At 35.0% G+C, this 27,954-nt stretch overlaps 1 protein-coding gene across 3 annotated transcripts; it reads right to left on the reverse strand.

Annotated features, from left to right (window-relative positions):
- Positions 1–1,844: 1,844 nt before the first annotated feature.
- LOC125651666 (neurogenic locus notch homolog protein 1-like) lies at positions 1,845–27,800 on the reverse strand. 3 transcript variants are annotated; one of them, XM_056167198.1, is made up of 15 exons: positions 27,440–27,800; positions 25,824–26,008; positions 23,395–23,510; positions 22,471–22,584; positions 17,143–17,256; positions 16,857–16,970; positions 12,560–12,577; positions 8,831–9,076; positions 8,214–8,462; positions 7,793–7,981; positions 7,478–7,694; positions 6,861–7,395; positions 4,741–4,958; positions 3,737–3,773; positions 1,845–2,119 (listed from the first exon to the last, which is right to left on the reverse strand). In XM_056167198.1, exons 4-12 carry the CDS (start codon positions 22,553–22,555, stop codon positions 7,179–7,181), a joined length of 1,449 nt encoding a protein of 482 aa, XP_056023173.1. In that variant the 5' UTR covers positions 22,556–22,584; positions 23,395–23,510; positions 25,824–26,008; positions 27,440–27,800; the 3' UTR covers positions 1,845–2,119; positions 3,737–3,773; positions 4,741–4,958; positions 6,861–7,178. The 3 variants fall into 3 exon arrangements, with proteins under 3 accessions (XP_056023173.1, XP_056023174.1, XP_056023172.1); XM_056167199.1 differs by lacking the exon at positions 3,737–3,773 and having other exon boundaries at positions 8,831–9,055; XM_056167197.1 differs by lacking the exon at positions 3,737–3,773.
- Between the last annotated feature and the right edge of the window lie 154 nt (positions 27,801–27,954).

Consider the following 27,954-nt stretch of genomic DNA (forward strand, 5'->3'; position numbering starts at 1 on the left):
CCACTTCTAGCATATGTAGTCGCACAGTAAGTTTGAAGTTTCTCCTTTACAGCTGTTAACATTTTTGTGAGGAGCAAAGATAGGGGCTTGGTAAAGCACTTACTGGATCCAGCAATATATCTATGTTTGTAAGTTTTTTTTTTATAGTTTAGGAATCCAGTATAGGTACGGTAACTCATATTCATTCGACCCATTGACTGGAATATTAAATGTGTCTAAAACTGAAGCATGGTTTTGAAGAATTTCGTCTTTTGAAAGGGCAGTTGGAGTATAAGTATGATTACCAAAAGTGGAATTAATGCCAAGTTCGTTTAAAATACAGTTGTAATAATGAGCCTTACAAACAAAGAAAATGTTGTTACTAGTTTTGTCAGGTGGAACCAAAACATATTCCTCATGTAACATATCTAATTCTTTTATCACTTCTGGTTTACTAAACACAGAAGGATAGATGGTACGTACTTTTGTTTTCATGTGTCTAATGCGGGATTTTAATATCCCTTTTATGCTTTTTAACCCATTCTGACAATGTATCAAGTTCTTCTTTTTCATATTTAGCCCATCGTCTGGCATAATCTTCGACAGAACTCATAATAGAGATGAAGTTCTGTCGCCAATTAAAAGACCGAGGTTCTCTGTATTTAGGACCTTTAAGAATAAGTGATTTGAGGTCCTCATTTTCAACTATATCAACATCACCAGTAATGACATGTCCAGCTGGACTGTAGTTGAAAGAAGATGAAGAACAAGAACACGTTAGTGGATTACGTATAAGATGGTCTTTATCTAAGCACTGCAAAGTTTGTTTATAATTAAAAAGTTTGGATGCAATAGTAGAAGTATAGCTGTAGGAAATACAGGGTGTAGACTTGAACTTGAAATAAGTTGGAATACACGACTGAACCCTTTTATGACGAAGGATGTTGCTTATGTTGACGGCATTTATTCCTTTGTTTGTAAATTTGAGCTTAAGGAACTGACCGCATGATTTGGAAGGAATATCATCCATGATCCGTGCTGGTTTATAGAGCCTGTGGTAGGCAACATCCATAATCATAGAGTTCAGTCTATATTCAGGTGTTGAAAAATCCAAGTATAGACTAGCCATAGCTTCTTCAAATAACGTATGTAAAACCCTCAATGGAATAGAGTAAAGTTTTGTACGAATATGATATGGACCCAATTGTCTGTTGATGTGAGGCAAAAGTAAATCAAACGTTACATCATTTATACTTGGTCTTTTATATGAACGATGTCCTTGACTGCGTTTTTGTCTTTGGGTATTGGGAAAGAGTCCCATCACATTAACGTTATTTCCTTGTGGACTAGTCAAATTTCCCACATCATATACATTATCATTGCATCCATATGGAAATGCAGTGCCTAGGGTCCTGATCCAGTGATCTTCTCGTTGTCTACGAAAAGGGGTGATTAATGTAGGATTGTTTGTGTGATGGTAAATTTTTTCTAAAATCCTTACCCTCATGGACAAGATGGAGTGGTCCGGTGCATTAAAATGCTTGTAAAGAAGTTGGTTATCACCATTATTAATTTGAAATCTGTGCCCCGATATTCTTTTATTAAGTGAACCCTTGGTTTCTCCCACATAAATTAAACTACACAGGTTACACTCAATGGCGTAGACAACGTTAGAAGATTTACAAGTCAGATTATCAAACGTTTTGGTACAGAATATACGTCCAGTTAGATTACTACTAATTGAATTTTTAGTGATCAGTATATCACATGTTTTGCAATTTTTTGCAGAACATTTTGAGGTTGAACACATGGGGTCTGAACAAACTTACCAATACGAGAATTACTTGTAATACAATTTTGTTTATGTGTGAAACACGTCAACATAAATTATTCAAAAGATCTTAAAGCCGTTTTATATAAACAAATATAATAAACATATATAGACACGTGTTAACAAATGAATAAAGTGTATCAACTCATATTGTTAAAATACCAAATATTATAATTAACACTCTATCAGTAATTCCTCATTAACTCATTATTGTGTAGAGGTTTTCAGCGCGTCGTCTTCCCGGTAGGGATTCATATCCACCATCTGTATCTGATTTTCCCAGTTTTTGATTATGCATCTTTCGTACACCTATAAAACGAACATGGTTGATTTTCAGTTGAGACTTTTTCCTTAAATAAACAAGTGAATATAACAAACGGTGATCAATCTCATAAATTCTATAAGAATACAAAATTAAGAGAGGACACGCACGGACCCCTGGACACACCAGATGTGGGATCAGGTGGTGATGAGAAGTAATCATCTGTTGACCATTCACAACCCCCATGAGCCTATATATTGATCAGGTAAACTGAGTAATCCATAGTCAAAATCAGCATGTTAAGAGCGATCTAACAATTCGTAGGAAACAGTTATACACCATTTGATCAAATGATAGTTTGTATTTACAAATTAGATTATCGGGTTCGATCGGTCGACAGGGTATGCTTACTCCTCCTAGCCCCTGATCCCACCTCTGGTGTGTTAAGGGGTTCATGTTTGCTGAACTATTTATTTTGTATTGCTTATAGGAGTTACGTGATATATCACTGTTCGTTATCTTCACTTTTCATTATCATAACGACCATAGCATTTCCGAAATGCTTACTTTAAAAAAGACTGTTGATACACAAGTAACATCAACTATTCCGTAGTATTTTTCGATTTGAAACTTGATCATGCATAGAAGAAACAATCGAGTATCGATTATTCATAGATACATTGCTACATAAATATGAGGGAGTCGACCATAGAAAAACTGGAGTCAGTTCTTTTGTCATAAAGCTGTGTTGTTGACAGTAAATTATTCAAATATGAAGCAGATATTGAAGGCAATATGGTGAATTTTATTTCAAAATTCATTCAGTTATATCAAATCAATATAATGATTGAATGTTGTTTAACGTTCCTCTCGAGACGTGGTGACCACTGCCGGTCAAGGGCTGCAAAATTTAGGCCTATGATCGGCGCTTATGGCATTTGAGCAAAGAACGATCCTTAACGTGTCACACCTGCTGTGACACGGGACCTCGGTTTTTGCGGTCTCATTCGAAGGACCGCCCCATTTAGTCGCCTTCTACGACAAACAAGGGGTACTGAGGACCTATTCTAACCCGGATCCCCACGGGATCAAATCAATATATAAATGAAAATGAATATTGTTAATAGATGAAACGTCGTTGATATATCTAATTTTCGAGTTGAAAGCTATAACAATATTTTTCTTCTCATGTAGAAGTTTTGTAATAATTGTGACTCATAAGAATTCAAAACGGTTAGCTAATAATGAAGTACACTGTGTCCATGGAAATTTCATAAGACTGTTGGAAGACCTGATCACCGAAGACTACGTATACATTGTCAATGAGAAATCACAGCGTCGTTTTATATCATTATTCGTAGAATCAGAGTGGTATTCAACAAACTATTTCAGAATGACTAAGCAAAGACATGAATAGTTCCTTCTTCAATTTTAATTAAATCGGTCTATGATGTCAAGAGGCCATGCCTTTAAATGATCATGAAGAATAGTCGCAAAAAGTGTAGAAAAGTGGTACGGTTTGATGCTTTTGTTTTTGGATTGATTGATTGATGTTTTCCGCCACACTCAATAATGCTGGAAGAGAAAACCCAGATACAATGTACATGTACATGGGAAAAGACCACCGACCTTTCGAAAATAAATTGGGAAACTTTCTCACTTACCGGCTTTTCTTTTTGGAAACCTTTTGTGATGTCTTTACTAAAAGGTTAAGAATTCACATTTCATTTACACCACTCCTGTCATATCTTGTGGCGCAATACGTCTGAGGTTTCTTATTCATAGCAGTTAATATTATCGTGAGGAGTCAATGATAGGGATCGAACATTTACTGGATCCTTCAAAGTATCTCTATTTGTAAGGGTCATTGTGTAGTTTTGAAATCCAGTAGAGGTACAATAACTCATATCCATTCGTTTTATTAACTGGGATATCAAATGTGTTTAAAACCGAAACATGAGGTAAAGATATGCGTCTTTGGAAATGAAACTTAGAGAACAAGTTGTATTATTAAATGTGGAATCAGTACATATTCCTTATGTAATCTATCTACATTTCATATCACTTCTGCGTTACTAAAATATAGGTATAGATGGTACACACTTGTTTTAATGTCTTCAATAATGATTTCAATATTCCTGATTTACTATTTATCTTTTCTGGCAAGGTGTCAAATTCTTCTTCATACTTAGCTCATCGTCTGGCATAATCTTCGACAGAATTTATAATACATATAAAGGTCCGTCACTAATTGAAAGATGGGGGTTCTCTGAAGTTTTGACTTTTTAATATAGGTGAGTTCAGGTTAACATTTTTATCAATATCGGATTAACCAGTGATAGCAAGCCCAGCTTCAGTATAGTTGAAATAAAAAGAACACGAAGGTGGGGATTTTGTATAATATGGTGGTACTGCAATGTTTGTTTATAATTATGAAGTTTGGATGCAATAGTAGAAGTCTATTTGTTGGAAATACTGGGTGTAAACTTGAAGTATGATGATATATTAGATATAATTATAAAGTTTGGATGCAATAGTAGAAGTCTGTTTGTTGGAAATACTGGGTGTAAACTTGAAGTATGATGTATATTAGATGATGAAATACTAAAAAAAATATTATGCAGCTTTTTACCTAATTAATGTTTTAAAACAATGCACTGGTACTTACTCCATCTTCTTTGATTTCGTCATAGACATGGGATAAAATTTCCTCAAAAGCGGAATTTTGTGTATGTTCTGCAGTTCTATTGGCAGACATTCTCCATTTGTTGACCATCACAATCAAGACAATGAAAACAATCAGTAGTGACCCCGATATAGATATCCCCACTATCGTTAATGTATGAAAGGATGAAGTCTGCTTCTCAACTATGACCTTCACAAAGCCTAAAAACATAATATCAAATACATGTTGCTCTTTGTTTAGAATTCACTATGTGACAGCATTTAGTTCACTGTACGAGTATTCACATGTCGCGGCAGTTTGGTAATTAAGGATGAATAATACACCAGAGAAGTATGATATGGATGAAAAGTGGATTATATATACATTTATAGGAATATTCTGATATTTCCAACTTTCAAATTTAATGTATTTGGTCAAAACATGGGTTGAGCAGAAACTAACCTGGAAAATAATTCAAACCCCATCTGGACGCAAACCCACGATCTACAGATCAGAAGTTGCAACGCAAACTTATTGAGCTATCCAGTTAAACAATTTAACGTAACAAATATTGCTGCTATATATATATATATATATATATATATATATATATAAAGCACTAAATAATCACAACTAGGTACTGAAAATTTTCGCCCCAGCCCGGGGTCGAACCAGCGACGTACGGCACCCACCGCCTAGCAAAATTGTCAAACCAGTGCGTAAGTCCACTCGCCCACAACGACTTCCCTAGAAAGGAAGTTTTGTTATGCTCCTAAAGCGCTACTTATACACACTGATGCAATCATTCAGTGTTTAAGATATTTTATAAGGAGAGTGGATCTCTTGATGCAATTGTATAGAATATTTAATATAAAGCACAAACAAACAATTATAACACCCAACCTTACGTTTACCCCTAGGATCTAAACGATACATTTGATAATCAATTAATTAATATATAAAGCACTAAATAGGCACAACTAGGTACTGAAAATTTTCGCCCCAGCCCGGGGTCGAACCAGCGACGTATGGCACCCACCGCCTAGCAAGATTTTTAAACCAATGCGTAAGTCCACTCACTCACCGGGCGGGGGCGATATATATATATATATATATATATATATATATATATATATATATATTCGTGGTTAAAAGGAAGTCACCCATTTTGCTGAAGTAGTATACCTCCATAATATTGATCAATCCTCATGTGATGTCATAAAGTTTTACAAAAATCTTGATAAATTAAACTTTGCACATGAAAAAAATATATCTGTCCGAGGAATTTTATTCACTGGATAAAATAAAAAATCTGGCAAACTATTGATACTGAAAAAATTCATATTTCCCATTGATAATCAATTATTTATGATTTTAAAAATGTTGTTAAGGGCACTAACCCCTATGCTGGAATTTCCTCTACTGGATGTTTATTATACATTGGTTTTCATAATATTCACGATTACTCTCTACATATTTATTAATTAGCATTAAAAAATGTTGATGTTTTGTTAATCCAACAAGTTTTTATCTATTTTCATTATTCTGTTTACTGAAAAGGTGTGATTTCTGATGTTGACACATACTTCTGTTTTTGCATGTCTGGCATCTATAAAAGGGTGGCAACGTACACATTTTCTTTGGTTATCAATTAAATTAAACTACATTGAGTGGAAATTAATAGTTTTTCCACTTTTAACCATTAATATTGATAAGTCACTTGAGAATGGAGCTACCTTAAGCCCTTAGTTTCCCAACCAGTAGGTCCTAGTTATTGATTACCGATCCCGACAGCTAAAAGTCGAACCCAAGAGTTTAGTATACTAGAAAATGACTGTTCCTTCGCCAAACGACCGATATTAGAAGTGAAAAATACGGGTTTTTCTATTAGAATATGGCCCTTGAACGGGTTTAATACCATGTCTGTTATATTTTATTCACGTCATTGATGTCGAAATGAGTGAAAAATTGTGGAATAAAATAACGCATACAAATGACAACGTTCAACAAGAATTGCGAAAATGAAATTTAAAGAATTCCAAGCATTCATTATATTTCTTTTGTAAGTAATAAAATTAACATATATTGTAATTATATTTCATCTAACCCACTAATATACTTACATCTTGACTTAATAAATGTTCCCATGACTGATGTGGTTCCATCAGGATATTTTTTGCATTCACTTTGGCCATACTGATCCTGATAAAATCCTTCCGAGCACTGAACACAATCACTACCATCATAGAACCAACCAGGTCCACATTTCCCTGACCATGAAAAAAGTATAAAAGCAGTATGAAGTATCTCATGTTCTATGATTTATTAACAATCAAATTTCGTCTTTTTTCTTTACTATTACTATTAGTCCATGTGTCTTCGAATATTCCTCAGCAAATATTCTTAGCCGTATATTTGAATCATGTAAACAAATTATATCATTAAATTAAGAACTTATGGCACATTCTTTTTCCATGTATTATAAATTCAACAGTCCCGTTTCCGCAAACCTCTCGAAGAGAATCGGGTTTGATGTGTTCGAATTGACACCTGAGTTGATGACATGTTTGCTTGAAGTTTCCATTTTTGAAATATGCTGCGATTGAATTTCCGTGGCGATCCATTCTATTAATAAGACCACTTCTATTTCCGTCATACCTACATAGAAATAAACAAAATTTCATTCAGGTATTTTCTTCTCGTAGCTACTTACAGAAGGAGAGTGTGTAAGGGAACGCACGGCAATATTCCCTCCAGTGTTGTCCAGATCTGGAGATCTTTAGAGGCGAGATACTTCCCTTCTATCCGCTGAAAAGGCTTGTCACAGAGTAAAATATCACCCGTTGGACAAAGATCTGATTGTTTTATGCAGTCTCTTAGGGCAGTTGGACTGAACTTCAGGTTGGGACAGGTGAATCTAAATGTGTAGTTTCTTTCCAAGTGAATCGGTTCAGGTTCTATAATCAACAATATCAATGTACGTGAATTCGTTCGAATGATATTTCATATTACATTTCTATATCGAACACCAAGTACTTTGTTTTAACATGCTTACTAATACAACTCGAAGAGGCAAATTCTGCCGAGAACTGTGGTTTCCAAATGCCGTTGCTACAAACGTGATTTGTGGTGTTTGTCTGTAGATATCCTGGTTCACATCGGTCTATACCACAACTTAAAGTGTGACCGTCATGACAGGAGATTACTCCATGAAATACTTGAGGTGGGATATCACATACACTATCTGTAATGAGACCATTCAAATTCCAATCTATTAGAAAATTGGGACGTTTATTCTTGAGGCAATTATACATTATATACTATCTATTCGATGTTTTTCATGAAGATAAATCATTTCTATGATGTAAGTAAAATAAATGTTATTGCTGTAGTTTTAGTTTCCACACAGAATATACATTGTCCATTGTATGTACATGTATATACTCTTCATATGGACAAGATATATAACTAGATACTTCGTAACTTCTTCACATTGACAGTGAAGTTACACTGGTTAGTGTTTCCGAATTCATCAGCTGCGTTGTAGGAAATTAAATGACTTCCAAACTTCATAAATTCTCCGTTACTGTTGCTACTTGAGACTGTGACGTTTCCCGAATTATCTTCAACATGTATTGGTGACCACGTGACAAGAGAACCCCCATTACAACCATCCTGCACAATGTCCACTGAGGGGCAATCCAAAAACGATGGTGGGATCATATCTATAATGACAGCGTCAAAATATGAAATTGTTTTGAGATTTATTCAGATACACCACTAGAACATTTCTCTATATGGCAATGGCTAGAAAATGAACTCGTATTACAATTTTACATTTATCATTGTCATTATCAAGATATTGGTAAGCTTTCATTTAAATCAAAATAAAACTTAATACTGATATCTACCCCAAAAATAAATTTAATCGACATTTTAATTATAAAGGCTACACTTATACACGATATTCAGATAACTTGATTCTTTTCTTTAAACGTAAGGAATTGACATGATCTAAATTCATCATGTAACTTGATATCAAATTTCATTGACCATAAACTATGTCTTATTTCAAATACAATGCAGAAATTACCTTTCATTTTGACACTAAGAACACACGAGGTGGAATGTCCTCGGTTATCATTAGCCGTCATTGTAATAGTGTGTATTTCACGACTCCACGTGAGTTCTGTCTCTGGAAAGTTGACCGTCAATCTCTCGCCGTCACAACTTTGTCCGTATATACCAGGAAGATGATCAAATGATGAGAAAGTTATATTTTCCGTCAGTTTAGTGAAATTAAGTTCTTGTACTCCATCTGGGCAGTTTATGACATTGGCTATAAGATTCAAATTACACACTATCGTAATCACATCTGATATATTAATACGCTATGCAATTAATTTACATGTACCAATTACACACACATTATATACATTTGAATATATATAATTTTGGATTATTTACGAATACTAGTTTGCATATGTTTAGCAAATAAAACAAAACCACTGCGTATAACGAAGCACACCACTTCAAGGTTAATGTATTAAATTCCCTGTGGCGGCATTTATCCTCTTCGGACTACTTTCAGTCGAATAGCAGCTATTACGTTAAATACACCCGTGTGTGCAATTCATTCTCCCAAAGGGGAATAAAACAGGATAATAAGAAAGAAAGTCAAAGATTAAACAAAAAGGTATACCCAGATAAAAATTTAAGCCCGTTGTATGTTCACTTTTACTGGCCCTAATTTACATATATATACCTGCGTTTTCTGTACTGATCGTCTATTGAAAGAGTTTCAGAATAATATATATTTTCAAGACTTTTGCTTGTTTAGTTGTTTTAAGTCCATTCACGAATAATTTACTCATATTTAAACATCTTTTGTTGTAGGTTAATTTAAACTTATCCTTAGCGCTCATGGTCTTAACAGTAAGAGTTCTTTAACGTGTCAACCCATACTGCGACATGTGACCTCTGTGTTAAGGTGATATCTCAAAGACCAATGACTTTCATTTCTGAACCCCGAACGTTTACGAAAAGAGCAATCACTACCTATGCTTACGTTTTAGGTTTCATGCAGCTATAGTACAAGCGGGGTTCGAACTCACGACCTACTCGTTACGAATCTCAATTGATCAAGAAGTCAATGTTAACTGACCATGCGGGAACGAACGGTTTTAAATGAAAACGAAACGCTTCGGTCTGGGAACGGAACGCTGAACGGTTTAAACGGAAAGGCTTGATGTGGGAATGGAACGATTTTTATCAGAACGGAACGGTTCATATGGTGTAGTAGTACGCTTTCAGGTCTGTAATGAATAGCATTCAAACACATAAACTTTATAATGAAATTATAAGATTGAAAGCAGGAAATACATGGACTCCTGGACCAGATGTACAATAGTTAACTTTACATGTAACTGACAGTTAATGTTCAGTTAACATTATATAGATGTAAGACTTAATGACAAATAAAAGTAATTCCATCTTCTTCTGACTTTTAAGAAATTACAAAATCAATGATTCATTTAGATTTATGTTTTACAGAAACAAAATCTTTGGAAGTTTTTCTTCTAATAGTTATTAAAAAGATCTTTGTAACAATAAAATGCTTCAAAAGTTTGAGTTCTATATGAATAATCAATGATATATTAAAAATATTGAATCCAAGAGCAACAACTCTGTTTTAATTCATTCTCTTATCAAGTCCATCATTTAATAGAATTCCTTGAGTTTTCACATTATAGAGTTGGGCAAACACGGACCCCTGGATATACCAGAGGTGATATCAGGTACCTAGGAGGAGTAAGCACCCATGTTGATCAGTCACACCCGCCGTGAGCCCTATATCCTGATCAGGTAAATGGAGTTATCCGTTGTCAAAGTCAGTATGCCAAGAATGGACTAACAATTGGTATGAAACACGTCAGACAGCATGTGACCAAATTATGGATTGTATTGGCAAAATAGATCGTTATAACGACCATAGAATGTGCGAAATGCCGACTTTAAACGAGACTATTGAAACCCATGAACCATCAACTTGTTTGTCAGTAGCCTGTTTTGATTTTAAAAAGTGACCATAAACAGAACAAGCTCTTGCGTATCGAATCATTTCAGAGATATAAACACCATGTGCAGGTGATAATGGGACATTGCTACATAAATATGGGAAGTTGACGGTGCAGAAGCTGAAATCATCCCGTTTGTCATAAAGTTGAGTCTTTAGTTTGTCGTTAATATCTACTTTCAATGATATATCTAAGTATCAAGTAGAAGTGGACGACTCTGTGGTTTCTTTTATTTCGAGTTCACCGAGATATTTCGAATCGACATATGAATTATCATTGTTGATAGATAATACGTCGTCGATATATCTAAATGTCGAGTTGAAGGCCACCGTAAAAGGTTTTTTTTTTTACTCAGGTAGAAGTTTTTAAATTATTTCTGCTTCATAGAAATATAAAAACAGGTCATCTAACAAAGGAGCACAATTCGTGCCCATTGGGATTCCAACAGATTGTTGGAGGACATGATCATCAAAGAGGACGAAGATATTGTCAATGAGGAGCTCCAGCATATTTTTGTTCAACTTCAGAGTACCTGTTCGTGGAATCAGAGTAGCGTTGAACAAAGTAATGTTTTGATGACTGATCACTAGACAGAAATATTTGATTTTTCCATTTTTATTTAACTGTTTCATTATACCGATACAGATTGAAAATATAATTAACAAATGTTCATTTTCTTATACATTTTCCATGTTTGCCCAACGCTCTTATTTGTATTTCTTATAGGAGTTATGAGATTGATCATCGTTCGTTATCTTCACCTCTCATCTAAACATATAGTTATATGTACGTGAAAAATCAGTAGAGGAATGATAAAACATAATGGCTGTAGAATTTGTGAAATGCTAACTTTAAACGACACAGTTGAAACCCTTATAACATCAACGTATTTGTCCATAGCCTGTCTCAATTTAAAGATAGATCGAATTAGCTGAGAGACGTAAACACCATCCGCCTGTGATAATGATACATAGCTACATAGACATGGGAGGTTGACGATAGAGAATATTTTGTCATACACTGGAATAATTACGCGAAGTGTGCTGTTAACGTTCATCTTCAATAGTACATTGCATATCCAGAGACTCTGTGGTGCCTTATTCCGAGTTCACTGTTTACCTTTAATCTCTTGAACAGGGTATTTTATTTCACATACTAAGTAGTGACGTACTTGTGGAATAAATGTCATGTTGATAAGACAATTTCTTCATACAATGTCTATCAATTTGTCAAGTGATATAAAGCGATCTTAAGCCGGTCACGGTAGCACAGTGGTAGAGAGCTCACTTCATAACCGGGAAGTTGTAAGTTTGAGTCCTGCTTGTGCCACGCAACGTCAAACCTAAGGTGTAAACATGGGTTATGATTGATCCTTCGACAAACGCCCGATATCTAAAAGTGAAAATCACGGATCTATCGGATTTGACATTAACGAGGATTTCGTGTCGCAGCAGGCCATAACACGATTACGAATCCTCACTGCTACGACCCTGAGCACTACGCATTGATCTAAATATATGGTATTTCACCTACAACTAACGATGACATATTCTTGAGAGGACGTAAAAGAAATAAACACACAATAAACTATCTTTAGGGATAAATTACAAGTAAACTACATCCAATAAACTAAGTTTCCCAAACCGTTGATACTCAGTAAAACAAGTTTTGAATTATGTGATGTTCATTCGTAATAACAAGAAACCACTATAATAATATTTCATTAATGAAAAGAAAACACTTACGTGATTCTGTACATTTTTCTGAAATGAATAAAATACTTTATATTTATTCCGTCCAATAAAACGCACTGCTATCATGTAAATTATCATACAAAGAGAAAATGCATCTTCTTTATCCGACATAAGATTGATATATATTGTAGCTTGATTAATTTATCAGTATAATAACAATGCAAAAAACAAATAATTCCCTGAAAATATATTAATGTGGATTGATTGAATTTCATGAGCCTCAAATGTTGTGGATTCCTTGGGTATCCCTATTTAACGAATTTCAAAGCAGACAGAAATACAAAATTGATTTCATGTTTCAATATACGGAAACCATATCCACGGAATTACATCTCAACGAAACTGTAAAATCATCACAATCCACGAAAATTACATCCCAACGAAACAGTAAAATCATCACAATCCACGAATATTACATCCTAACGAAACTGTAAAATCATCACAATCCACGAAAATTGACCTCCGCGAATTTAAACGATTCCACAGAATCTCCCGATCACACACAAAACATCGCTAGGTCTCTTTCGTCAAGTCTAGAAAAAAACTCAGATATAGAGTCCCAGTATACGATACTTCTCATGGTGAGAATGATAATCGCCTCTGGTGTGCTACCAACTACACGTTTCAAATATGACAGAAACAACAAAACATGTTTTTAAGTATATAATGTTTGGTGGAATAAAACGTTTTATTCGAAAAATTGCTATTTCAATTTTTTTACACGGAGTTTGGAGCCTATTGTGTAAACCAAAGATTATACTTTTTAAAACTGTGTAGATTTTGCTATTAAGGAACGACATCAATCGCAGATCTTAGAAGCAACTGTCAAATTAATACGAGGACATGAAGTACCCATTAACCTTTCCTTTATGTATTTTTAACAACTTAGGTACCAGTATGTTTAAACTGCGGATAACGCCATGTTTCTTATGTCCCAATAGTTGCAACATGATGATGCGTTACATCATCCGAGGTGTTTTCTCGATTTGGTAGGCGGAACGCTCTATGTATCGTAAGGTATTTGAAATAATGTTATTAACAGACGTCAGAATAAATAATTGGAATGATGGTGGAATGGAGGCTTAGTTATTGTTGTAAATTATATCCGTACAAAAATGGGTAATTCGGGAGATAGCGAATTTATTGTCCCTCTCGACGAAAAATTTTATTTCGGTGGTGATGTGGCCAATATTGGTGATTGTCCCAGGAATTGTAAGTTTAAATATGCAAATTTGCTATAGTATATTACATTTGTCAGTGACAATTTATTCTCCTAGTTTTGGGAAATATTTTATGTAGCTGTAAATGCATAAGTTAGTACTTTCACATGAGGAAATAAAGCGGTGTTCTATCATTTAGTTGATTCCATAAAAGATAATTATAGTCCTCTATAATTCAACTTTATCAGACCCCATTTTAGCATTAAATGTTACAATTCTAATATTGACCCACATATTTCATAATTAGGAAAATGTTTGTACATAAGGAGCATATCATCTAAATTATCTGAATGATGACAAGAATCCATCCTTGATAGTCAAAGAGTAACACTCATAAAAGCCTCGCATGTGGATGGGGAAAGTTGCATGTTGATGCTGCAATAAATGCACCTTTGAAACTCGGAAAATGGAATAGTCTTTGAATTTTGAGATCAATTATTAAACATCAACTGGTCATAAGCCACCCTTTTCTCGAAATAAGAACATCAAATGAAACGTTGAAGATTACTTACAATTATCAATATAATAAATGCTATAAACGGAGTAATCCGTAGTCAAAATTAACGTGTAAAGAACGACAAGACAAGTGGCATGAAACACGTCAGATAGTCAGATATATTTCAATGTCAAGTCGGCCACGGTTTTTGAAAAGTGCTGCCTCATATGAATATAAAAACATGCCAGCTAATAAAGGAGCACAATTCGTGCCAATGGGATTTCCAACAGACTGTTGGAATAACTGATCATCAAACACTACGAAGATATTGTCAATGAGGAACTCCAGCATTATTCTAATATCAATTTCAGAATATTTTGCTTAGAATCAGATTAGTGTTTGACAAAGTAATTTTTGATAATGTCGAAGGGGAGGAGTCAGGTGTTTCATAACTTACATAGTGGCTTCTCTCTTCTTTGTTACTATGTACTCAATTGTTTGGTGTCCAGGGGTCAACAGGAAGAATGTAAAGTTATAATACATTCTGACTATATGAGCTATTATAAAGTTTAACTTCAGCCTAAGATCCAAAGGTATGCATTTTACAATTTTGGATTCTTTCATTGTCACTTCCTTATACTCAGTTTAGTTTGGTAATTTAATTAAGTTTGGAGTACCGAATTTTATATTTGTCAAGCAAACACTTGTTAAATATTATTAAGCGACAAAATGTTGTTTGGTCTACATACCGACCGACCGACAGGTGCAAACCAATTTGCCCCCCCCCCTTTTTTTAATAATAATAACGTTTTTATTAGATGTATCATATGGTGCCACCCTAAAATGAGGATTTCTGACTTAGAGGCCATTGATTTCACAATTTTGAAAGGATTATCTCCTCATATCTTTACTTCGATTCTCATTTTGAGTTTCAGATGTCGAAGAGTCAACGAGATTCTAAAAAAAAGAAGATATAACACATTTTAATGAGTTTCACAATTTTCGTAAACGCATTAAGTATATGCTGACGCATTGTTGTTTGATATCCAGGAGTCAGGATATGATTATCAAAGAAATAGATATTTTACCATCATGATTTATAAAGTCAACCCTACCACCGAAAATCCAGGACAAAGAACTTCTTAAGATTGGTGGAACATGTTCTCTTCTTTCTTATTTCCCCTCACATGGATGTTCAGAAGTGAAGAAGAGAATTTTGAAATAAATAATGCATTTCAACTAAATCATTCATGACGCACCCCACCCCATCCTTGCTTCATAGTCCCTGAACGAGGAGATGTGAATATCAAATTTTGGGAAAGACATCTTATCACTATGAATTACCTTCATATCAAATACTTACATATATACATTAACGGCAAACTGACAACTCAACTGTATGACAAACGGGATGATTCCAGCTTCTTCGCCGTCAACTTCCCATATTTATGTAGCAATATTCCATTATCACTTGCATATGGTGTTTATATATCTCAACTGATTCGATATGCAAGAGCCTGTTCTGTGTATAGTCAGTTTTTTAATCGAGGTAAGCTAAGTTGATGGTACAGGGTTTTCAACAGTCTCGATTGAAGTAAGCATTTCGCAAATTCTAAGGTCGTTATAACGATTTAGTTTGCCAATACAACCTATCATTGGGTCCAACGCTGTCTGATGTGTTTCATACCGATTGCTAAGCTGTTCTTGGCACACTGATGTTGACTGCGGATAACTCCATTTACCTGCTCAGGATATAGGGCTCACGGCGGGTGTGACCGGTCAACAGGGGATGTTTACTCCTCCTAGGCACCTGATCCCACCTCTGGTGTGTCCAGGGGTCCGTATTTGCCCAACTATCTATTTTGTATTGCTTGTAGGAGTTATGAGATTGATTACTGTTCGTTATCTTCACATTTGATGTGCAAGAGGATTTTTTATCAAAACTTATGCATTTTCACTATTTCAAGATAAAGCTCACTCCTGCATCAGAACCTTGATCGAGGAGCCACTATTTTCACAATTTTGGTAAAAGCATATTTGATTAGCATGGCTCTACACACAGTTTGTCTGTTAGATGTCCGTGAGTAAAGAACGGCCTTAAAGCCTGCACAGTTTGTTTGTTTTAACACCATCCGCGATACTTAGGGTCGAGTAATTCACATCCTTTTTAACGAAGCTATTAAAAATGGTATTGTACTTAGGAAAACGTAGCTGACTATAGTCAACTGTTAACAGACGATTTTATGGTTTATATATGGGGGGAAATGTATAGTTTGCATTATAGGTGTAAAAGCAATGTAAACACAATGTTACAATCGGCAGTAATCACCATACGTTTCTACTATATAAATTGATTTAAGCATTCTGTAATTTAAACGATGTGGATATTTATTCGATATTTGTTTTTCAAATTAGAAGGTCACTTGTAAGCATCTTGTCATCGAGAATTTTTGTGACATCTCAAACGTTTCTTACAGAAACTGACGAACCATTTTAATGTACGGTAAATAATACAATGGATTATAAAAACAAAATAATACACAATTAGAGTTAAAAATATCAATATTACATTATATGTCCATAAAAATATTAAATGACAATTTGTGTCATTAAACTGATCGTGCATATTTACCGTATTCGCATCGTATCCCATAATACTCATCCGGACAAGAACATATGAACCTATTCACTAAATTGTGACATGTTCCTCCGTGCATACATGGGTTACTGTCACATTCGTTTATATCTAAAAACAAAATATGTAATAATTATCTCATTTTTGTAAGGTGATGTAAAAAATCTCATTAACTATAAAAGATAAAATGCAAATTAGAATTACGAACATTGATGCTAGATTATATGTTCATGCAGATATCAGAAAGGATATTTCTGAGATGAAATTGATCACTAATATTTACTGTATTCGCATTGTGCTCCATTATACCCATCCGGACAAGAACACGTAAATCTATTCACTAAATTGTGGCATCTTCCTCCGTGCATGCATGGGTTACTGTCACATTCGTTTATATCTATAACAATGTAGTAATTAATATCTCATTTTGTAATCTAAATAATATCATGAACTATAAAAAATAAAATACAAATTAGAAATACAAATATCAAACTATTAATGTTAGATTATATGCTCATACAAATATAAAAAAGGATACGTGTATTTCTGCAATTCATCAATCACGTATATTTACTGTATTCATCCCGACAAGAACACGCAAACCTATTTACTAAATTGTGGCATCTTCCTCCGTGCATGGATGGATTACTACTACATTCATTTATATCTATAAAACATGTAATATCGAGCTAAGCTTGGACGGGCCGAAGGCCTGTCCGCAAAGCAAGGCTCTAAAGTTAACAGTATGTATATCAGGACAACTCACCCCCAAGACAACTCGCCCTCAAGACAACTCGCCCCATCTTCGAGACAACTCGCCCCTAAGAAAACTCGCCCTCAAGACAACTCGTCCCTCTTTGGTACAACTCGCCCCCTCTCTTAAGATAACTCTCCCCTTCATATCATACATGTTTACAATTTTTTTATTTTGGTCTAAATCCAAGAGGTGTATTAGCAAAATTTCATAAATTTCTTATAAATAGTATATGCAAGGTGACGATAACGAACAGTGATCAATCTCATAACTCCTACAAGCAATACAAAATAGATAGTTGGGCAAACACGGACCCCTGGACACACCAGAGGTGGGATCAGGTGCCTAGGAGGAGTAAGCATCCCCTGTTGACCGGTCACACCCGCCGTGAGCCCTATATCATGATCAGGTAAACGGAGTTATCCGCAGTCAAAATCAGTGTGCCAAGAACGGCTTAACAATCGGTATGAAACACGTCAGACAGCATTTGACCCAATGCGAGGTTGTATTGACGAACTAGATCGTTATAACGACCATAGAATTTGCGAAATGCTCACTTCAATCGAGACTGTTGAAATCTCTGTACCATCAACTTGTTTGTCAGTAGCTTACCCCGATCCAAAAACTGACTATACCCAGAACAAGCTCTTGCACATCGAATCAGTTGAGATATATAAACACCATATGCGGGTGATAATGGAATATCGCTACACAAATATGGGAAGTTGACGATGGAGAAGACAATACATCACAGACAAAAAAGACATGTTCACATAAACACCGAACTTTGTTCTGCAAGACGAAATGTTTTAGTGAAAATCAAGTGTTTGGGTTCAAATTCATCATCACTTACGGTTTTATGTACATGTAAATATACAAGGGAGATGAGCTTGGTCTACGGCTGACGTACTATAATTATCTATAATCTGCGTCTGTTGTTAAATCTAATTGTTTGATTTCCAACAAGCTGTTATCAATTTGCTTCAAACGTTAAGGTACTCATCATCAGAGTACTTTTCACTTTCAAATCGCCGCGTAAAAAGAATCATTAAAGCAAAGCCGTTATAAAATTCATAACATGGGAATTTTATGATTTTTCAACGGGAATTAGTTGAGAAACGCATTAAAAGATAATTACATGGAATGCTGGACAACTCGCCCCCAAGACAACTCGCCCTCAAGACAACTCGCCCCGTCTTAGGACAAATCGCCCTCTCTCAGGACAAGTCGCCCCCAAGACAACTCGCCCTCAAGACAACTCGCCTCATCTTAGGACAAATCGCCCTCTCTCAGGACAAGTCGCCCCCAAGACAACTCGCCCTCAAGACAACTCGCCCCGTCTTAGGACAACTCGCCCTCTCTCAGGACAAGTCGCCCCCTTCTCTTGAGACAACTCGCCCCCAATATTATATATAAATATATGATCACATTTTATTTTTATTTTGTGTGTGTGTGTTATTTACACTTTTAACCCTATAGAGATACGTCTTTTTATTTCATACTTTAACACGAATGGTAAATTCTAATCTGTTCGTTATCTTCACCTTGCATACACAGGTTTGATTATTGCATTTCAGAAAAAGTTATATTTTTCATAAATCAATTGGCAAGGAAAATTATATTTGCTGATCTTCAGGTAATTGATTTAACGTCTCCAATACTGAGAAAATTTTGGGGTTGGGGGTTGGGAGGGTTAGTGGGGTTTTTTTTGTTGTTTTTTTTTTTTTTATCGATATAGTATACATAAGTGTAAAGGTGAAGCATGAATATTCTGATACATGTAATTATCTTTTAATGCGTTTCTCAACTAATTCCCGTTCAAAAATAATAAAATTCCCATTTTAGAAATTTTATAACGACTTTGCTTTACTGATTCTTTTTACGCGAGTGATTGTTTTTACGCGGCGATTTCAAAGTGCAAAGAACTCTGATGATGAGTATCTCATAACGTTTGAAGTAAATGTATTACAGCTTGGGGGAAATCAAACAATTAGATTTAACAACAGACGCAGCTTATTGATAATTATACTACGTCAGCTGTAGACCAAGCTAATACTCTCCCTATACCAAACGCTAACTTGTTTCCGCTGAAATTATATATTTTACATGTAAATAAACGTGATGATGAATTTACTGAACCCAAACACTGGATTTTCACTAAAATCTTTCGCCTTGCATAAAAAGACACGAAGTTCGGTGTTTAAGTGAACACGTCTTATTGTCTTTGATGTATATACTATCTATAAGAAATTCATTAATTTTTGCTAAAACACCTCTTGGATTTTGACCAAAAATAATAATTGTAAACATATATGATATGTATGATATGACGGGGCGAGATATCTCAAGAGAGGGGGCGAGTTGTCCCGAAGAGGGGGCGAGTTGTCTTGAGGGCGAGTTGTCTTAGGGGCGAGTTGTCCCGATGATGGGGCGAGTTGTTCTCAGTATTGGAGACATTTAATCAATTACTTGAAGATCAGCAAATATAATTTTCCTTGCCAAATGAATTATGAAAAATATCATTTTTTAAAAATGCAATAATTAAATCTGTGTATAATTTCTATTAGAGTTTACCATTCGTGTTAAAGTATGAAATAAAAAGACGTATCTTTATAGGGTTAAAAGTGTAACTTTTTGTACAATTACACACACACACAAAATGAAAATAAAATGTGATAATATATTTATATATAATATTGGGGGCGAGTTGTCTCAAGAAAAGGGGCGACTTGTCCTTAGAGAGGGCGAGTTGTCTTGGGGGCGAGTTGTCTAGCATTCGTTTTGATTACAATAACAGTCTATACTTATTGGCATTATTTAGATATTGAGGAAGCCCAGTATACCAGAGTTTTGATAGCATTGACCTGTCCACAACTGAGGGGAGGTGTAGAATGTTTCAGCTCATTATACAAACAATATGGCCACAGAAACTCTACAGACGACCCTCAGACACTTCTTGTGTATATCAAAAGTATACACAACACCCCGATCTTTTGACCAGGTAGATAACTACCATATGGCCATAGATAAGCTCCGCCCATATCCAGTGATCCGTGAAGAAACCGTACAGTATTATTTTGGGGTCTCTAAATTTGAATGTCAAATATACAAGATTCTAGAGTGCGATTCGTAATTTAAACACAGCATTTATTCAAAATGAATGGTATTATAACTATTTAACAGTTTTTAGCAAATCACTAAACAGAAAAAAGTAATACGACTTCATGAATGAAAGATTTCAAGTATTTTCAAAATAAAAAAAAACATGCGATTCATATACGCTTACCTTTTTACTAATTTGAATTTGTTGGTTATATGTGTTTATTTTCACCTGCGGTTTAAATTAAAAACGGAATGTATTCAATTTGTTGTTTACAATTGAAAACAAAACACACATCTAAGCTAAATGTGACATCTCAATGCACTGTTTACGTCGCTGGCATCAAATACGTAGGCGGATCATGTAGGTATCCTTATATATTCTCCCTTTAATATTTGGATGTCATTGAGCGTTTAACACAAGGGGATTTCATAAATAATGTATATTTTCAAGTGAATGGTTATTTCTACCGCTGATTTACCGTACTTAACTGAAATATTATATTGATAATTATCACTTGGGACACGACAATGATTATTTAATGTTTCGCTAGGTCCAACGGTCACATCGTATATACATGAACATATTATCTCATTTTTGTAATGCAATGTAAAAAACAACGAACGAAGGTCGGATGGACCATCGACAAGATAAGTCTCTAAAGGTGACACGCATGTGAAAAGTAATAAAAAATAAAATCGGCAAAAGAAGAGGTAATCTGTACATAAGTTCACTGAACATTTTGTGATCGATATGAGCGCCGCCATTTTGTTTTTGTTTATTAGTTTCATCAACATTTATTCGAGTTTTAAATTTATCTGCCATAAATACAAAAGTCTGACGTGTAATTTTAATTGTAATCTAAACACTCAGTGTATTCAAATGAATGGTATAATTATTCATGTAACAGTCCCGTAAGGATCCGGGTTAGAATAGGTCCTCAGGACCCCTTGCTTGTCGTAAGAGACGACTAAATCATAAATGGGGCGGTCCTTTGAATGAGATCGCAAAAACCGAGGTCCCGTGTCACAGCAGGTGTGGTATGACAAAGATCCCTCCCTGCTCAAAGACCGTACATGTGTAAGCGTCGAACATAAGAAATGGTGTCGTCTTCATGTGAGTGAAAGATTCTCGAGTGGGACGTTAAACAATATAAAATTAATATCAATTAATGTAACAGGTTTTAGAAAATTCTTATATAGAAAACATCAATACGACTACGTAGGTGAACGAGTTCATGGGTTGCTTTATATGAAATTATACGATTTTATATCCGCTTACTTTTTTTCACCAATTTAGAGTTACTTGGTTAATTTTGTTTATTTTAGCTTCTTTTAAGTATTGCTGTTGATTGTAATTGTTTGGTTTTAAAGAAAAAAGTATGGAAGCTAAATACGACGCCTGACCGTACTCTTTACGTTGGTTTGTTTTATAATCCCCGTTAATATTTGGATGCTACTGGCTCTTTGCGCAAGGGCAATTCAGAAATAAAATGCTAAGTGTTTTCAAGTGAATGGATACTTCTTTTTCTCATTCACAGTACTTAACTGAATTGTTATTATGATTTGGGACACGCTAATGGCCATTTCATGCTTTGCTTGCATTTGGTCCAACGGTCACGCCGTATATACATGTACCTATTATCATGAAGTATAAGATATCATAAAAATTACAATTACAAATACCAATATTACACAATATGCCCATAAAAATATCAAAAGCCAATTTGTGCAATTAGATTCATAGCGAATATTTACCGTATTGACATCGTGCTCCATTATACCCATCCGGACAAGAACACGTAAATCTATTCACTAAATTGTGGCATCTTCCTCCGTGCATGCATGGGTTACTGCTACATCCGTTTATATCTATAACAATGTAAAATATGTATATCAGTTTTGTAATGCAATATGAATAATAGAATATTTTATCGTCAACTTCCCATATTTATGTAGCAATATTCAATTATCACCTGCTTGTGGTGATTTTGTCTCTCAACTGATTCAATACGCAATAGCTTGTTCTGATGGTCAGCTTTTAACTGACACACAAGTTGATATTATAGGCGTTTCAACAGTCTCATTTAAAGTTAGAATTTCACAAATTCAATAGTCGTAAAATGTATAACGATCTAGTTTGCCAATGCTGTATGACGTGTTTCATATCAATTTTTAGGTTGTCTATTACACACGGATTCTGACTACGAATTACTTCGTTTATCTAATCAAGATATAAAGCTCACGGCGGGTTTGACCGCTCGACAGGGGATGCTAACTCGCAGCTACCTGATCCCACCTAAGGTGAAAGCAAGGTTCCGTGTTTGCCAAACATTTAATTTTGTATTCCCTATAGTAACTATGATATTGAGCACTGTTCGTTACCTTCACTTTTCATCATGAACTATAAAACTAATATGCAAATTAGAATTACAATCTTACATTACATGCTCATAAACATATCAATTTCTGCAATTTAATTTACCATATTCACATTGTCTTCCACTATACCCATCCGGACAAGAACACGTAAACCTATTCACTAAATTGTGGCATGTTCCTCCGTGCATGCATGGGTTACTGTCACATTCATTTATATCTTTAAAAATGTAATGATTGGTATTTCATTTTTATACAGATTCGATTGATACACATTGTTTCACATAACTCGTTTGTTCTTACCTGAACACCGCACGTGGTAATGGCTATACCTGGAACAATCCCTGTTGGTCGTATAACAGCGGTATCCTGGTCCACATTTTTTTTTCACCGCATCGCCTGTCTTTCATCCACTGACACTGTTAAGGTCAATAAAAGTCTGAATTATAGCTGACTTGGTTTTATAAATACTTTATAGCTTGTTTTCATGCATGCCTATAGCAGCTACAGGCAATTTTGTCCGCCATATTTCTTTAAAATGTCAAGTTTTTATGAAATCCTGTAGAATTGCTGAATTAATCCTAAAATTGTGCATATTACATCCTATATATACATGTATAGATCACTACATATACAATGTGTCCACGTTGGGAAAATTCTACCTCAGGACAAATCATGACTGGAATGCATTCCAACGCATAAATATGCACCCAGACTTACACTCTATGCACACTTAATTTAAAGCAGACAATTTACAATGCAGAATTTACTTTCAAACATTTGACCTATAGGACATTACAGATCTATTGATTCCGCGCGCATTTACAATTTGTATTATGAACAGGGAATGTCTACTCTTCCTACACACTTGATACCACCGCTTGCGTCTCCAGGGGTCCGTGTTTGTTCCACAGGCAATTGCGACGCTTGGGGTCGAATTTACTATATAAAGAGTAAAGGTATAGAACTCTAAATATAGGGTACCCAAGTTAGCCGATGTAAAAACAATAAATTAATTGATATAAAATTCTACTTTGTATTTTAATTTATTCATACATAATCAATCTACATTACTACCAAAGTTCATCCCGAAATTCCGTATACTTCCCAAGATATGCAGAAATGAACTTGGAAAAAATGGCTATTATTTTTTGGTTCACTTTTAGCTGGGCCCTGACACTATACGACTACACAGAGTGTTTGAGCATTGCAACAAGCTATCAAATAGAATGTGCAGCATAAAATATAATTTCTAAATTGAATTTCTTACCCCAGTTCATAAAATGAAGTCCGTAATAGCTCCAAGTGACTGAAAATTTTAAACCGTCTGTACTTTCATTTTAATATCAGGCATTTTCATCGGTGCCACTAACTACCCACATTGACATAATTATTATCAATCGTGATAATGTGATTTAGATAAAAATAGACATAATAACACATTTGTATATTTATAAAGACTTGTTATTAGCATAATTTATGTACTATAATGAATCAATATTGATAAATATTAGTATTTGAGTCTCTAAATCGTTATGGGTCCTTCCATCTCTTTTGGGTAATTAGTCGTAACTACCGTTAATGGTTGGGATTGTCTACTCCTTATGCTGTACCAGTGTACCAAGTTTGGTGTCAATCAAGTAAATAATTCGTAAAATATAGGAGACAATATATTACTATGTCCAGTTCAACTATTGACTTTTGACCACAAAATCAATATAGGTCATCTTCTCCTGAAGATATACCAGTGTGCTAAGTTTGATGTCTGTCAAGCAAAAGGGTTATCAAGATATTGAGTGGACAATATATTATATGTCCAGTTTGACCCTTGACCTTTGACCATGTGACCTCAAAATCAATAGGAGTCATCTTCTCCTGCATATCCACCAGTGTACTAAGTTTGATGTCTGTCAAGTAAAGGCTTCTCAAGATATTGAGTGGATAGTATATTCCAATGTCCAGGTTAACCCTTGACCTTTAAACATGTGACCTCAAAATAAATAGGGATTATCTTCTCCTGAGGATGTACCAAGTTTGATGTCTGTCAAGCAAAGGCTTCTCAAGATATTGAACAGACAGTATATTTCTATGTCCAGTTTGACCCTTGGCCTTTGACCATGTGACCTCAAAATCAATAGGGGTCATTTTCTCCTTACGATGTACCAGTGTACCAAGTTTGATGTCTGTCAAGCAAAGGGTTATTAGAATATTGAACGGATATTATATCCCTATGTCCAGTTTCACCTTTGACCATGTGACCTCAAAATCAATAGGGGCCATTTTCTTCTAAAGATGTACTGGTGTACCAAGTTTGATGTCTGTCAATCAACGGGTTCTCTAGATATTGAATGGTCAGTATATTCCTATGCCAGTTTGACCCTTGACTTTTGACCATATGACCTCAAAATCAATAGGGGTCATCTAAATCTAAGGATGTACCAGTGTGCCAAGTTTAATGTCTTTTAAGCAAAGGGTTATCAAGATATTGAGCGGACATTGTATTCCTATGTCCAGAGTAGATTGACCCTTGACCTTTGACCTTTTGACCTGAAAAACAATATGGGTCCTATTCTACTCATAACCAATCCAAATATGAAATATCATTATCATCAAGTGAATTGTTCTCAAGATATTGAGTGGACAACATGTGGTCGACCGACCGACCGACCGACCAACCGACAGGTGCAAACCAATATACCCCTCTTCTTTGAAGAGGGCAAAACCCGACGTACCACACTTCTGTGGTCATGACTGTAATGCATCCATTCTCTCACTTCCTCGTAATCACAAGAGTTTGATTCTCGACATTCCTCGTCAATTTGGTTATCCCTCTTTAATCGATTTCCACTTCCCCCGAGGAATGAAGACACCTTTTCCTTCGATGTCGTAAGGCTCCCCAACGAAGTTACATGTAGGTCTTTAATAAAAATACATGTATATGTATTTAGTAATACGAATACAAAAATTCTCTCTCCAGTATATCACAAAATGTTTGTTATGTACGATGGTAATCTTTAACAATATTAAAAGTTTTCTTAGAACCAATGCAAACGTAAAATATGAAAACTTTATGATCAAATAATATGTTGACGGATCAACCGCTAAGACAAGGGCAGCTAGATATGATGTACAACATGCCCGGATCCTTTGTACAGCATACAAGGAATCATTTGACTCAGATCAAGCTCAATGAAGATGATTCAGCTTTTTACATTTGAATATTTTTACAATACTTATCGAAATGAAAGATGAAGATAACGAACAGTGATCAATCTCAATTTAACTTAACTCCTATAAGCAACACAAAATGGAGATTTGGGAAAACATGTACCCCTGGATATACCAGGGATACGTTTATAGGTGAAATCAGATGCCTAGGAGGAGTAAGCATCCAGTGTCGACCGCCGTAAGCCCTATATCTTGTCCAGGTAAACATAGTTATTCTTAGTCAAAATTGATGAGCCAAGAACGACCTAACAATCGGTATGAAACACGTCAGACAGCATTTGACCCAATGATAGGTTGTATTGGCAAACTAGATTGTTATAGCGACCATAGAATTTGCGAGACCGTTGAATAATAAGGAATACATTTTCTGGAATATAATAGCATATTTCCTGCTGTTAACGTGTGTATGAAAACCCTAACTATTCCATCTAAACGCTTACATACATGTAGTTTTGTCATAATGAGAGGACTTATAAAGTCTAAAACCAAACTTCTGTACGAAATATAACGATTATGTTTTATCTATCTGAAAAATGTAATAATTAGTTCATGTATCTCATTTTTGTATTGATATAAAATTTTACCGTCAACTTCCCATATTTATGTAGCAATATTTCATATCACCTGCTTATGAGGTCAATGTCTCTCAACTGATTCGGTACGAAAGAGCTTTGTCTACGTATGATCAGTTTTAGAAAAAATATACAAAATGTTTGCGAAAAATAAAGGAAATCTATCCCATAATGAACTTGATGAATAATCTAATGAAGACAGAGTTATTGTCCTTGGATTCAATATTTTGAAACATATAAATAGATTATTCATATTGAATTAGACTTTTGAAATAGTTTGTGGTTAACAATATTTTTTACAATAACTATTGAATAAAGACTCCAACAAAATTTATGTTCCTGTCATGCATATATCTTATTAAATCATTGAATTTGAAAACTCTTATGACATCACAGGAGGGTGGGAATACCTTAACAAATCAAATTAAGTAATAAATAAGTATTGTAAACTAACAAAAGTCTACCATAATTGTACATGTGCAAGTTGTTTTCCTATGTGAAAATTTTAAGATTATTTTCATGTGTTTGTTTGACTGTTTTATGCTTACCATTTTTACAACATACACCAATCTTTCCTGGTTTGCATTTGCACATATCATCAGCAAACATTCCGTCATTTAGACACTCCGTATTGCAAAATCTGTGTTCTATTCGCAATGGTTTCCAACAGCGTTCCTCTACTTCCTCTTCGCCCCATTCAGGTAAACCACATATCTCTCGCTTCCTGGTCTGCGACCCTCCGCCACATGACTGACTGCATGTTGTCCATTCTGACCACGGCAGCTGATCACATACCGTAATATTCTTGCAGCCTTCTAGAATAAGGACGGCACCCGTAAAAGCCAGAAAACACACAGCTGGCCACATTATATTTCTGAAACGGAATGATTTCCGTGCAGTTGGGTTAAGGGCTTCCTTAAATATATAAATATATGTAATATAATATAATATAATACATAAATATCACGTGACTAAGCCCCGCCCATTATTCATGAGAAATAGATTATCAGCTGTAAAATCAAAATTTTTGACGTAATAAACACCAGAAGTACTTATCGATCAG

This window comes from Ostrea edulis, chromosome 5 (genome assembly GCF_947568905.1).
Source record: "Ostrea edulis chromosome 5, xbOstEdul1.1, whole genome shotgun sequence".
In the NCBI taxonomy this organism is placed as follows: Eukaryota; Metazoa; Mollusca; class Bivalvia; order Ostreida; family Ostreidae; genus Ostrea; species Ostrea edulis.